A 15260-nucleotide genomic window follows, 5' to 3' on the forward strand; every position below is an offset into this window, starting at 1 on the left:
TATCCCCATATCACAATTTCTGTTTCCGCAAGCCTCTTTCACATTTCTTCCTAATGTATGTGTGTGTGAGTAGGGATAGAATTACATTTTATATTTGTGCACTGAATGTATAAAGAAAATTAGCACATTTAAAGTGACACCCATACATCTTGCAACACACTCCGACACGCTCAGAATTTTTCAAGATCTCCGATGCAAATTTGTTTTTGAGATTACAATATGCATACTAGCAAAATTAACACTGGCGCTATATACACAATCCTTGTTTATTGTATAGTTAATACTTGCCTTTTTCAGTATCTCTGATGCCCTTAGCAGTGTAAGGCATTTCTTCATGACCTGAATCCATAGCTGAGCCCAAATTTTCAATTGTATTAACCAACTGGAAACAAAAAATGTATGCATTTTACTAACATCGTCCACACACTCATTGCTGTGAATATTTATTTTTGTATACATTTCAAAAGAGTAGGTTTTAAGCGAGAAACTGAGAGGTAAGTAACTATTCCAACTTACTGTGGTATAGATTCCTGAGCATGACTTCATTTTTCAATACACTTGGCTTTAACCGGACTGTTTTTTCCCCCTTTGTCAGCCTCAAACAAGTTGTCTGAACATTTCATGACATGCAGGCACATTCAGTTTGCAAAACAACACCTTCTTGTTTGATTATCAGCAGAGTATGAGACATGAGTCTGGCCAAGATGCCCTGAATATCTACTTCTTAGGGTCGTCTGATACAGACACTAAGATATAGAGATGATATGTGATCAGAAGTGACGCATATTATGAACGCTGGTTCCTGCTATATTTTTTCACCACAGTCAGCTAGATTAATCAGTGGTCATTTTGTTATATAAACACAGAGACTTGAAAATTTGAGTTTGAGAAGGCCTTTGCTCCAGAAGGAGGTTAGATTCCAGACTGGTACTTGCTGTTCCTCTTGGACGGAGGTTGGACATATGGCCAGACGCCAAATTCAGCTGTGCTTCGCTACCAGAGAGCATGTTTTCATCAATAGAAGGCCGCAGCTTTCTCTCTTACCTCTGCACCAGCTCAGAGTCTGATAAACACAGAGGCATGCTGTGTTCAGGTATGCAGGGCGGCAATCCAAATATTCTCCTTTAAGCACTGTCAGTTTACTTCATGCTCTCAGAGCAGTAATAAGAGTAGGGTGTAGGATTTAGGAAACCTATTCCTGGGAAACATGGTAAAAATGTTTGTCGTTTTTATATTTCTAGTAACGCTGATAATAGCAATAGCCTTTTTATGTCTTGTGGTCACAATGCATGCACTAAGTAACAGGTTACAGCAAAAAATGTTTTTCAAAAAATCTTATGTCATTATTAGTACAGATGCTCGTGTGCGACAGTCTAAGCACAAAAGATGGGTTTCCAATTACCACTGCATGCTTGAAAAGCAAAGGGACTGTTTGTTTACCAGAAAACACCTCTTCCACGTAAGGTGGGGCAGAGTGTGGGTCGGCTGTTAACCAGATTTGCCTTCTTCATATATAGCACATTTAACGAAGTCGTTGTGTTTTAGGGTTAGAGGATCTAACCGGTAGACCTAGCTTATACCCTTAAGATACATAACAGCTGCAGGCCTGTCAGTGACTACTATGAAGTTCTCTGGTAAGAAACTCTTACCAGTATGGCCCAGAGCTTTGGTTAGTACTGTACTGCTGACTAGATGACAAGTATTCTATTTGGGTCTTCATACTACAAAGGATATCTTGATCATGCAGCCGAGTCCTTCTTTGGTACTGGGTGAGGAACTAGGATAAAGTATGACACAAATGGAATCCCTCAGGACACTTTCAAGCCAGAAAAATATCTTTAAAAGAGTATAGTTTTTTAAAAATATATTTACTATAGCAAAAACAATAATAATACTAATGAGAAATAACAAACAAAAAAAAAAGGTTCTGGTTTTAGGATACAACCACAAATACAGTGCTTAGTCTGCAAGTCACTATAACCATAATAGCATGCTTTTATCCTAATAACTTGACCTTGTGACCTATGGCCATCCATCCAATGATGTGCATCATTATACAGTGTCTGGACAGTGAAGTGAAGAAACCCTACACTTTGACGCGGAATGCCTTATCAAAAGCTTCAATGTTGATCTTCACAGATTCTTTGTCACTTATAGTTTGTTGTCATACACTTAGGCATCATGATCATAAAGTCAAAAGCAATATGCCAAGCTTCTCTTCTTTGAATAGGTAGAGGTGCCTCATTCCTCAATGGATGTTGATGCCATTCCAAAATATTCTAAGGAAATATTGAAGTGGAGGCAGCAGTTTGCCTGGGCTTTTTGCGAGCCATATACATCAATACAATTCCGGAATATTCATTAACTATAAGAGGAATTACTTCTGTCCCCCAATGTACATCTGAACATTTATTTGTCTTAGTGGGCAACCTTGAGCAGTGTGACAATTAGAAAGGCCCAGAGTATACAAGAAATGTGTTAATTCCTGATCATTTTTAAGGGTACTTCATAAATTATGGAATAATTGCCACAGCTGTCAGCCGTCACCACCTTTGTTGGGTCTGGTAATCACTATAAGCTTGTAGACAGGGACATTCTGCTATCTAGTCAAGCAATAAACCCAGCAGACTGAATAGGTACACTAAATCTAGGTAGAGTGCTAAATAATGTGAGAAGTCTCTAAAATGGATTCTAGGTGACACTGCCTTGCTCCCTATACATCTTTCAGAGACCTATGCTTCTGTATCTGAAGATGATTTTTAAATAATTAGACAGGGTATTGGTATGAATGACATGGGGGGGCAGAAAAAGAAGGATCAATCTGGAGACCCTGATGCACAACCAATAGGAGTGCTAGCTAAAGCTGTCAAATAAGGTGAATTATTATTTAGAGACACAGGCACAGCTTCAGGTCGTGATCTTGCTTGCTTTCTGAAGGCCACAGTTTGGTGAGGTAACATCCTTCCAGTTCATATCAGGGCACTGATCTGGTAGATTTCTCTTTACAGTTGGATTTGTCGAGGACACCAGGGGTGTACCAATATGCCGCAAGATGGCTACATATTTGAGCAGCTGTCATAGCTGCGATCAACATAATCCAGGCGTCTTCAGTTTGGACCCCACAGTTTTGGCCGTGTGCAACTATAGTGGTGGACCTGGTGTGACAAGTGCGGGTTGTGCGAGATCTCATATTAGCTGCTCTCTTCTGATCTACGGTACCAGTAGTTAGAGGAGACCCAGTGACCAATGCAGCTGTTATACCTGTGGAAGCCCAGCAGAAACGAAGACTGCTGGTGATCCTGCAAACTGGCTGCTGTTCAGCAAGCTAGTTCTTCATACTTTGGGGGCAGAGGTCAGGGGTGATATTTGGTAAGAACAGGGGAGAGTCGCGAGGGGGTAATTCAACAATTTGTGAAGAAAGGTGTGCTATGTTGAATACATGCTAAAGTTTATAAGTAAATGACTTAATTGACTCTTGTAGGAACACGCAGACAACAAATAAAAAACAGAAATATATAAGTGAAGCTACCATGGAAAGTATGTGTAAAAGATGCAAGTTTCAGCAAAGCACAGACTCTTTAGCATGAGAAAGTGCCACAGATGAAGAGGAGGGGCGCAATAAGTCACTTTTCCCAGATTGACATATTCACTTATACGGAAGAGCACATTGTGTAACTCATATCATTTATCCCTGAAGAAGGGACACACCGTCCCGAAATGTATTGGACACAGTGTGCATTGTTCAATTGTGTTGCAAAAATCATGTTTTTTGGTCATTGTTATGATGTTTGTACAAATAGGTACAAAAAATTATGTACACATGAATGTATTGTATTGTCCACCGCTGAAGTTAAGCATTAGATATACATAAAAACATATGAAATTGTATGTTCTAGCGTGATAGTTTGAGACAAGATCAATTGTTGTAACAATAAATATTGTGTATCCATTTAGTCGTGGTGCACGCCTTGTCCAAGTCGCTACGATTTGGCCATCTTGAACTAAATACCATCATAAACATCATTAGATCAGTAACAAGGGCACAGAAGAGTATCCTGGACATATGTAAATTAAAGAATACCGAAGAGAGTGACAGAAAACATTTGTACAAAGTGGCCAAGCTGGTAAGAATGAAAGACCGTTCTTTCTTTAATGCAACTGTGGCTTACTGAGGGCAAGTGCATCATTTACTCCATTTACTAGGCTAAGTCAAGGGATGATCCAGTTGGATCACAGCCCACAGGGTCAGCGTTAAGCGTTCCTCCCACTGGTCAGGAACTTCATTTCCCACTGTGTTGCAGGTTGCAGAGTTTGAGACTAATTGTCTAACGTGAAGTAATTTAAGAAGAATCTGCTCTGTTCAGATCCTTTCATGACATTGGTATTATCGTAACATGAGGGTTTTCCATCTGATGTTATGAACTACACAGGCACATGAATAGCTGACAAGAACAGAATACTCCCTCAGTGAAAGGCATGATCTACAGGGCATTACCATGGCTATTCCTGATGGAGATTTTACTTTCCTACATAGGTATAGATCTTCTGTTTCTGAGCCCCCACGTCTATGTCATTCTAAGCCAACAGTCTAGCTGATGACAGATCACGCAGAGGCTGTGAAAAAAGCAGCACATCAAGCCTTTTTATATGGGGCAACTCAAAAATACAGCTCACATGAGTGCTAATCTTTCAGACACACTCTGAGAAAAGCACTGAAACCCTGAGGGTATGTACCTAGCAAGCCACTGAGACGAGAACATTGGAGCCATAGGTTGATTAGCCAAATTACCAAGAGACTGTCCATACAATGAAAAAACTAATCTGTTTGCTTCTTTTTGCAGACTGGTGTTCTTAACGGAATTAAGTAGGGTACTCCATTCTTCAGTATATGGTAAAGCATATGGTTAAGGGAAGCTGACATTACCAAGTGTGTTTAACCAATGCCATACACACCACAATTAGAAGATAAACATGCAAATATCTGTGTGGCCTTTGAACTGGTGAACCTGGAAGCAAAGAAGCACAGGTGTATTTAGGGATGTGTTTTACTTGTTGGAGGCCGAGCTACATTCCCCTACTCCACCACATTAAAGAGGCCAGCTAAAGGAGTGCTGCAAGTCTCATTACAAGAGCAGGATATGCAGTTCACAAGTGCAGTGGAGGAGAATATACGAACATTCTTAGTTTTATGGAAATTTGATCGACAATAACATCTAATTTTACGGTTATCTATGGAGGACCTACCAGCTCACTGTTAGCAAAGCCACGTTCCATATCCTGAGCCATGCTTTGAAGCGCTGACAGCTGAGCCTCCATTTCCTGCAGTTTTGAGTCCATCCGTACTTTGCTCATGGTGTTTGCAGATAAAGTGTTCACTGATCGTTCTGTGGGCTTCACAATATCAACATCATCTTGGAACAAATTCCAGGTAACACTATCTCCAGCACTGCCAGATTTCGCAATCCGATTTTGGCTCGGGGGAACTGGCAGCTGAAGCAAATAATCTAGAAAGCAATTTTTAAGATTAATTCAATAAATCATTACCATTACAAAATTTACATTTTTCAAAATTTTATGTCCTAGCATATTCAGTGAAAAAGGAAGGTTATGTACCTTTATGAACCTTGGATATCAAAGACACTGTGCTCCCAGCATATTCTTCATTTAAAAAACAAACAAACAGCCACAGCCTAGAGCCTAAGAAACCTTTCGTACTGTACCAGCAGAGTATGGTGCCACGTATGACAGAGTGTGCCTGAAGCGGTCAGGCAGTGCTACACTAAGCATAATAGGACCTACTCTATTCAAACTATATTAGTTTCCAGACATTTCAGGCACAGGAGATGGCAGAAAATGGGAGTCATTGTGTGGTGAGAAGATGAATCTGCAGAGACCACAGGATCTGCTCAATGGCTATGATGAGGTGCATATCATTTACTTCTATCAGAAAAATTCTCTAGATTCTTTCTGAAGTACTCACCATCAACGCACTAGAAAATTTGATGAAGGAGTCTCTTAGAAGAAAACAATGTAAGCTATCAGATAGTACACTGGATCACTGCTCTCGCGAGAAGGCTTCACCTTGTCATCCACATCAAGGCAATACTGCTTTGCAAGAGTATTGAGAAAAGGCTAAGAGGCGTTATTACATATTTCATACAATCGTACCTGTCTCAAAAAAGCTAGCCACTCCACCAGCCTATATGTATATAGCTTTTCTCTCTGGAGTCCATCACCACATGAAATATTTTATTATACGTCGACAACCAAAAACACTCAGCAGATGAGGAGTCAAATGTTCAAAAGTAAACTACTCTAGTTTATCCTTGACACAAGCAAAGAAATACTGGGAGCATGTCAGTTCTCCATAGAGAAAAAGTCAGAGAACCACATACTAGATGCTTCAAGCGAAATACGAACTTGCAGGATCCTGGTCCTCTTAAATATCCTGAATCTGTGTAAGACCAGTTCACGCAGCAAACAGTTTTTAATTCCAGAACTGCATCTTGCAGAGAGCAGAACAATGGACACTTCATGCTCTGGTGAGCTGCAAAGGTATATACAAAATAGAGAGAGACCCCTTATAACACTAAGGGATTGGAGTACTATTAGATAGTTTAAAAGTCAGCAATCCCTTGGAATGTCATTGAAACACCTACAATAATCCCTTCCTCATATTCAATCACACAACAATTTTAAATAATTTTCAACTCCCAAATATTGTCACAATAGGCTACTTTATTAAAAACATATTATTGTACATTTATAATGACATAAAAAAAGATTATTTTAAACTGTGTGTAACACATTTTTTCAAAAAAAGCGCATTAATGAACAAGTTACTTACCTTCGGTAACGATGTATCTGTAAGAAACATTAGTTAGTTAGATTCCTCACCTTAGAATATCCCCAGGCGTCAGACTGGATCCGGAAGATTTTTCGTCAGCAATACCCCTTGCGCGTCGCTAGGCGTCGTCTGCGGCTCCGCGTCCGTCGTCGGCGTCGTGCGCCGGAATGACGTCGTCGGAGTACTTAGACGCCGCCCTCGCGCGCTGACGTCAGTTCTTGTACATAGCTTTCCGCGCCAGGAACGCAGAGCCATGCAAAGAACGACACTGGTGCCAAAAAGAAAATCTAGGGGCCTGAAAAGGATAACCTTAACCCTAGATGTCAGTTCGCAGAACGGGGAGGATGGGTGGGTCGGTGAGGAATCTAACTAACTAATGTTTCTTACAGATACATCGTTACCGAAGGTAAGTAACTTGTTCATCTGAAAGAAACACGTTAGTTAGATTCCTCACCTTAGAATAGATACCCAAGCAATACCATCCCCGGTGGTGGGTCTGCGAACCAAGATCACACCAGAAAGTCCTGGAGGACAGAACGGCCAAAGAAGCCATCCCTCCGGACTTGGCTGTCAAGGCAATAATGCCTGGCAAACGTGTGTAGCGAAGCCCACGTTGCCGCCTGACAGATGTCCTGCAAAGGGACACCTCGTCTCAAAGCAGTAGTAGCCGCCGTGGCCAGAGTAGAATGGGCGCGCAGCCCAACAGGAGGGTCCTTTTTTGCCAAGGAGTAACAAATTTTGATGCACAAAACGACCCACCGAGAGATGGTCCGTTTGTGCACAGCTTTCCCCTTCTTAGCACCCACGTATCCAACGAAAAGTTGGTCGTCCACTCGGAACTGCTTTGTGCGGTCCAGATAAAAGGAGAGCGCACGTTTTGGGTCCAGACGGTGGAGCCTCTCTTCCTCTTTGGAAGGATGCGGAGGCGGAAAGAAGGTGGGCAAGGTGACAGACTGCCCAAGATGAAAGGGGGTCACCACTTTCGGAAGAAAGGAGGGACGAGGCCGAAGGACAACCTTGTCCGGATGAACAGAGAGAAAAGGAGGCTTTGAAGATAAAGCCTGGAGCTCACTCACCCGTCTAGCCGAGGTGATGGCTACCAGAAAAGCAGTCTTAAGCGTCAGCAGACGAAGAGGACAATTATGAAGAGGCTCAAAGGGAGCGCACATTAGAAATGTGAGAACAAGATTCAAGTCCCACTGAGGCATTACAAAAGGGACAGGAGGGAACGTGTGAGTAATGCCTTTTAGAAAGCGTGTAACGACAGGGGACTTGAAAAGAGAAGGCTGATCAGGAAGCCGCAAGAAGGCAGAGATGGCAGCAAGATAACCTTTCAAGGTGCCCCGGGCAGAGCCCTGCCGGGCCAAAGAAAGAAGGAAGAGGAGAACCTCAGAAAGAGGGGCGGAAAGGGGATCCACAGCCTTTGCTGTGCACCATGCCACAAATTTGTTCCACCGGCAGGCGTATACCGTCTTTGTGGAGGGACGCCTGGCTGCCAGAATGATATCACAGACTTCAGGAGGCAAGTCAAATGGCATCAACTGCCGCCGCTCAATCTCCACGCATGGAGGTGGAGGCTGGACAGGTTCGGGTGGAGAACCGTCCCCTGCTGCTGCGACAGAAGATCCTCCCGAAGGGGCAGACGTATCGGAGGATCGGTCAACATACTGAGTAGCTCGGGATACCAGTACCTTAGTGCCCAATCCGGAGCCACCAAGATGACTTGGGCCCGGTCGTGCCTGATCTTCTTCAGCACTCTGGGCAGAAGTGGTATAGGCGGAAAGGCGTACAACAGACCGCAACTCCACTCGTGACGAAAAGCGTCGCCGAGCGAGTGCCCCGTTGGAAATTCCAACGCGCAGAACTGCTGACATTGCGCGTTCTCTTCGGTGGCGAATAGATCTAACCAAGGCTCTCCCCACTGCTGAAAGAGACCTTGCGCCACTTCGGAGTTCAGACGCCATTCGTGATCCATCATGCACCGGCGGCTGAGTTTGTCTGCTCTGGCGTTCGGAGAGCCCGCCAGATGTTGAACCACTAGGGTGATGCCCTGGTGTTCCAGCCACATCCAGAGGCGCAGAGCCTCCTGACAAAGGGTCCACGACCCCACCCCGCCCTGTTTGTTGCAATACCACATGGCGGTGGTGTTGTCCGTGAACACCTGCACGACACTTCCCCTGACAGAGGGAAGGAAAGCTTTCAGTGCAAGTCGGATCGCTCTCAACTCCAACAGGTTGATGTGGAGACGAGACTCCACCGGAGACCAGAGGCCTCTGATCTCCGCCTCTCCCATATGGCCACCCCTTCCCAGGAGGGACGCATCCGTCACTACGACATGCTCCGGTTGGGGAAGGGAGAGGCTCTTGCCCTTGACCCAATCGCGGTCCGTGAGCCACCACTGCAACTGCCGTGCAGTGCCCTCCGAGATCAAGACATGGTCGGACAGGTTGCCGTGATGCTGGGCCCACTGAAACTTCAGGTCCCACTGCAGAGCCCTCATGCGCCGCCTGGCGTGATGCACTAGTAGGATGCAGGAGGCCATCAGCCCCAGAAGCCGCAACACTAGCCTGACCGAAACCCAGGATAGAGGCCGAAAGATGGGAATCAGGGCCTGAATATCCCGGACCCGCTGTTCCGGCGGATAGACCCGGAACTGCGCCGAATCGAGAACCGCTCCGATGAAGAGGAGCTTCTGAGAGGGACTCAAGTGTGACTTCGGCACGTTGATGGAAAATCCCAGCAAATGCAGGAGATCCGCAGTAGTCGGAGGTGGGAGACGACTGTCTGGGGCGAGCCCGCCTTCAACAACCAGTCGTCGAGATAGGGGAAGACTGGAACCCCTGATCTGCGCAGATGAGCTGCGACCACCGCCATCACTTTCGTGAACACCCGAGGGGCACTGGTGAGGCCGAAGGGGAGCACGGTAAACTGAAAGTGCTCTTGGCCCACCGTGAACCGCAGGTAACGCCGGTGGGCCGGCAGGACGGGGATGTAGAAGTATGCGTCCTGCAAGTCCAACGCTACCATCCAGTCTCCAGGGTCTAGGGCAGCTAGAACCTGAGCCAAAGTTAACATCTTGAACCTTTCCTTCCGGAGGAAGGCATTGACGTTCCAGAGGTCCAAGATAGGGCGTAGGCCTCCTTTGCCCTTCTTGGGAACCAGAAAGTAGTGGGAATAACAACCACGATCTACTTCTGGACTCGGAACGCGCTCGACGGCCCCCTTGGCCAAGAGGGCCGAAACTTCCTTGTGGAGAAGATTCAAATGATCCCCCGAGATACGGTGGTGCTGCGGTGGCATGGCTGGAGGGGTCGTCTCGAAGGGGAGGGAGTAGCCCCTTCAGACGATTTGCAGCACCCACCTGTCCGATGTGATGGACCGCCAGTGGAGCAGGTGATGGCGAACTCTGCCGCCCACTGGCGTGTAATGGGCCTGAAAGCTCGGACTAGGAAGGCTTTGAGGCGGATGCTGCCGGGGTGGAGGTGGGCTGACCGCGTCGTCCTCCAGAACCGCCTCGGCGGAAACCACGTCCGCGCGCAGGTTGGTTCTGCGGCTGGTGGCTAGGCGCACGTGAGGAGGCACCCCTTCCTTGGCCACGAAAGGGGCGAAAGGCGGAAGTTTGCGACCGCGGGGCCGAGAGGACCAAGGACTTGGCCGTAGCCCGGGAGTCCTTAAAGCGATTCAGCGCACTGTCCGCTTTCTCGCCGAAAAGGCGAGTGCCATCAAAGGGCATGTCCATGAGGGTGCTCTGGACATCGCCCGAAAAGGACGTGGACCGCAGCCAGGCGTGACGTCTAAGCGCCACTGAGGTAGAAATCGCCCTACCCAGCGAGTCCGTAGTGTCAAGCCCACATCGGATAGCATGTCGTGCTGCATCCCTCCCATCGGCCAGAGCCTGGGTAAGTCGTGTCTGGACCTCCTCCGGACACAGGGGCAGCACGTCCTCCACCGTATCCCACAGAGAGTGGGAATAACGGTCCAAGAGGCAGGCGGTGTTCAAAGTCCGCAGACCCAAGCTAAGGGAGGAGAACAGCTTCTTGCCGAACTGTTCCAGCCTCTTGGAATCCCGGTCCGGCGGAGCGGTCGGGAAGGAGGATTGGGAGGTAGAGGCCTGGATAACCAGGCTCTCGGGAGTAGGGTGTTGGGACAGGAAACTGGGGTCGCCCGGAGCAGGGCGGTGGCGCCTGGCGACGTTCCTATCCACAGGAGGAACTGTGGAGGGCTTGGACCAGGTGCCCTGCAGAACGTCAGTGAGGGCCTCATTGAATGGCAGCAGAGGCTCAGTGCAGCTTGCTGCAGACTGAAGCACCTCAGTGAGGACGTTAGTCCTCACAGCCACGGCAGGTAGCTCGAGGCCAAGGGCTGCGGCCGCCTTGCGCAGCACCACAGAGAAAGCAGCACCCTCCTCCGAAGCCACAGTCGGAGGAGAGATGAATCCAGTGTCCGGAGAGGTATCCAGACCACTGGCCTCCCCCAGTTCATCTGCCCAATCCTGTGACAGTTGAGCCTGAGCGGCCATAGGATCCTCGGATCCCTCCCAGTTGTCCCCATCATCCGATTCCTGGTATGCAGGAGGAAGGATCGGAGCCGGGCGATAGACAAAATGTGTCTCCAGCGGCGCCGAACGCGGCGTCCATCGACGCCGTATCGGCGCCGGGCCCGGACCGGGGCTGAACCGGGGCTCGACGCCGAGTGGAGTCGGCGTCGGAGGTGGTACTGGTGTCGACGCCGGTGGAGGAGGCGTGATGAGGTCGACCGGCGTCTGCGGGGACTCGGGAACGGGTCCCTCGGGCGCTTGCGGCGTCGAGGCCGGAGCCGTCAACGGCGCCGGGGCCGGAGCCGCCGGCAGGCAAGGTTGCCCAGTCGGGTCCGCGGGGCCCGAAGGCGCGCCAGCGGGCGTCGACGGCGGAGCCAGGCCCCTCATGGCCGAGAGGAAGTCACCGACTTCCGCCGGCGTCGCGTCAGTCCCAGGGACCGGTGGGTATGGGGACTTGTGCGGCTCCACCGGAGCCGCGGGGGTGGAACCACCCTGACCCTCGGCCGAGTCGCGCGACCGGCGAGGGGAGTCCGAAGAGCGGTGTCGCCTCTTGGACTTCTTGGAGTGCTTCGACTTACCCAAAGACTTGGATCCCGACGACCGATGATGACGTCGGCTGCGGCTCCGCGACCGATCCTTGGACCTCCTCCTGGACCGGGATCTAGAGGGGCGCGGAGCCGAGTGGCGAATCTCGAGAAGCTTACGGGACCGCTCCAGTCTAGCCTTCGAGGTCAGGGCCTTGCAGTCCGAACACGACTCCGCGTCGTGGTCGAGGCCCAAGCAGTAAAGGCACCGGCAGTGATGGTCCGAAACCGACATCAAGCGGCTACAGTCAGCACAGGCTTTAAAACCAGGCATCCTACCGGCACCGGAGTCGTGATCGAAAAAGTTAGTCAAAAAATGACTAAAGGGGTAGCTCTCCCGGATCTGCGCTTACTGGCGCGGAAAAAAGAAGAACTGACGTCAATGTGCGAGGGCGGCGTCTAAGTACTCCGACGACGTCATTCCGGCGCACGACGCCGACGACGGACGCGGAGCCGCAGACGACGCCTAGCGACGCGCAAGGGGTATTGCTGACGAAAAATCTTCCGGATCCAGTCTGACGCCTGGGGATATTCTAAGGTGAGGAATCTAACTAACGTGTTTCTTTCAGATTCATAAAATACAGTACATCTAAAACATTATACAAAGCATTATATATCCCAAAACAACATTTGTTGAACAGAGAGAAGATTTGACAGTACAATTTGTCATTGAAAAAGCATATCAATAGAGACAAAATGGACAGCTTGGCCTTGATATACTTAATCTTTACACCATTTACAAGACCAAGATTCCCATAGATTATGCTGTTAGTTGCATCATTTGGATACTCCCAAATGAACAAGTTACTTGCCTTCGGTAATGATCTTTCTGGTGGATGCTCTAACTAACAGCAGATTTCTCACCTTGTGAATATTCCCCAGGCGTCAGACTTGAGCCGGAAACTTTTAAAGCAGTACTCCTATGCACCTGTAGGGTGCGCCGTGCGGCTTCATGTCGATGTTGTTCCACTCAAGTGACGACAGAAGCCGTATATAGGTGGCACCAATGTGCGCAGATGTCAGTTTCTTTCTATATTGACTGTGCCCTCAGATGCAGAGCCCATTAGCAGACAGACATGACCAGTGTGCAGATCTCTGAACTGGGATGTTGCTGGATGTAAAAAGAGTCCATTTCAAAGAACAGGAACGGGAGAGGATCATTCGGGAATCTGCAGTTAGAGCCACTAGTAAGATTGTTACCAAAGATAAGTAACTTGTTCTTCTGATGGATATTTCTAACAGCAGATTCATCACCTTGTGAATAGATATCACAGCAGTACCAATGAAGGAGGTGGGACTGGTACTTGTTTCAGATCAAAAAGTCCTTAAGAGCGAAGCAGTCAAAATGCCACTCTCGCTGGAACCGACTATCAAGACAGCAGTGCTTCGTGAAGCCCACGTAGCTGCCTTACACTTGTACAGGACAAGCACTACGTGTTTCAAAGCAGTGGTTGCAGCTTTGTCCTTGGTGGAATAAATCTGTAAGCCTTCTGAGGGCTGCTTTTTAGCCAGTGCATACCATTTCTTAATGCAGAGGACAATCCATCGAGATATGATCCATTTTTGCACTGCCTTACCCTTCTTTCCCCCTGGAATGTCCCAAAACAAGACAAATGTCTACCCTATTTACTTTGGTGCAATAAATATAAAAGCTTTGGGCTTTCTAGGGTACAAATGATGGAGTCTTTCGTCCTCCTTAGAAATATGAGGAGGACCAATGAATGCAGGAAGGGTGATAGATACCAAGACACAAAATGGAGTGCCTACTTTCGGTAGCAAGGAAACTCAGGTCATCAACACCAACTTTTTTTTTTTTTTTGAAAATTCTTTTTATTGGCATTTTAGAATATAATCATACATACATCACGTTCCATGGAAAGGAGTATGTTACATGTGTAGAAACCGAGACCAACATCAATGTAGAAAGTATGTCTATGTCTTGTTCCGTGTGGAAGTGGTCTATATTGTAGCAGATCATTGCCTATTTAGAAAACTGGGGAGGAGAACCAACTTAGGGAGTGCCATGAAGTTCTGAGTGACAAGGCCTAGACTATGTCCCGAGTCCGCCATTGCCCATTCGGCTGTATAGTTGCCTCCTATCTAGGTGGGAATGGGCGTGTGCGCTATCCGGGATGGGAAACCGTGGGGTGCAGCAGATGAATAGGGGGGCGAACCCATCTGGCCCGAAGGTGGTGCAGGGGTACCCGGGGGGGGAAGGGGGGGGGGGGGGGGGGCGGGGGGACTCCCCGCCGTGGGGACCGGAACCGCGTGAGGTGGTGCGACATCGGGGGCATGCATATCGGCTACCGGGGCAGCTGGAGTCTGAGATTGTCCGAATTGGTGTAGTAGGAGCGCCCATTCTAGAGAGATTGGGGTTTTACGGGTACCCTTGGCCTCCTCCTCTCGTATTGCGTCCTCCTCAGCTGCGGCCCATTTTAGAACCGCTCCTACCCAAGCTGCAAGTGGAGGACCAGTAGGGGACCGCCAGTGCATGGCTATGCAGCGTTTGGCCAGTAGGTGGGCCAGGAAGACGAAGCGCATCGGTACCTTGTGTCGCTTTCTCCGCCCCAGGATACCCAGCGCGCAACCCTCCCAGGTAGTCAAGTGTGTCAGCCCCGTGAGGTCTCTGAGTGTCGAGTGGACAGATGTCCAGTAGTTCTGAATGCCCGGACAGGTCCAGAACATGTGAAAGAAGGCAGCATCCCGCGCTTGACAGCGAGGGCACAGAAATGTAGTGTCAGGATAAAAGCGTTGAAAGCGCGCAGGCGTCAAGTAGGCCCTATGGAGAATGTGAAACTGTATATTCTTAAAGTGGGCATTCCTGGATACTTTTTTGGGGAATTCTATCGCCCTGTCCCATTTGCTGTCGTGAAATGGTCTTCCTGCCTCCTCCTCCCATAGGGCCCGGAGAGGCCCCAGCAGTGGGGGTGTCAGGTCCCCGATTGATTTATACAGCCATGTAATAAGGTGTCGGCCCCGTCCCATTCGTAAGATTGTGTGGAGGACTGGATGTGTGGGAGGTTCCCCCTGCGTGAGGTCAGAGTATGGCCGAAAGCGGCTGAGGAGTTGATGGTGGAGCAGGAACTGGCCTGGGGGCAAATCGTAATCCTCCATGAGCTGTCGGTAGGGCCGGAGCTGTCCCTCCTCAAATAGCATTTCTGCTTCGACGATGTCCCTCGCCGTCCACTCCCGGAGCATGGCGGGTGTGAAAAATCCGTCATTTCTGGGCCAGCCGACTAGCGATAGTGATGGCGTGTATGGAGGGCAGCGTGGTGCCATGCGGTGGATACGT

General features: G+C 48.5%; 1 protein-coding gene across 3 annotated transcripts in view; it reads right to left on the bottom strand.

The window, feature by feature from the left end:
- The window catches only part of CPLANE1 (ciliogenesis and planar polarity effector complex subunit 1), a 2680747-nt gene that overhangs the window by 669756 nt on the left and 1995731 nt on the right, over window positions 1–15260 (bottom strand). For all 3 annotated transcript variants that reach the window (XM_085631095.1, XM_085631092.1, XM_085631094.1), the window contains exons 41-42: window positions 5245–5504; window positions 289–382 (exon numbers count right to left, since the gene is read on the bottom strand). In XM_085631095.1, coding sequence (XP_085487221.1) covers window positions 289–382; window positions 5245–5504 — 354 coding nt within the window. The remainder of the gene's footprint in view (window positions 1–288; window positions 383–5244; window positions 5505–15260) is intronic.

This window comes from Triturus cristatus, chromosome 2_1 (assembly GCF_964204655.1).
Source record: "Triturus cristatus chromosome 2_1, aTriCri1.1, whole genome shotgun sequence".
NCBI lineage: Eukaryota > Metazoa > Chordata > Amphibia > Caudata > Salamandridae > Triturus > Triturus cristatus.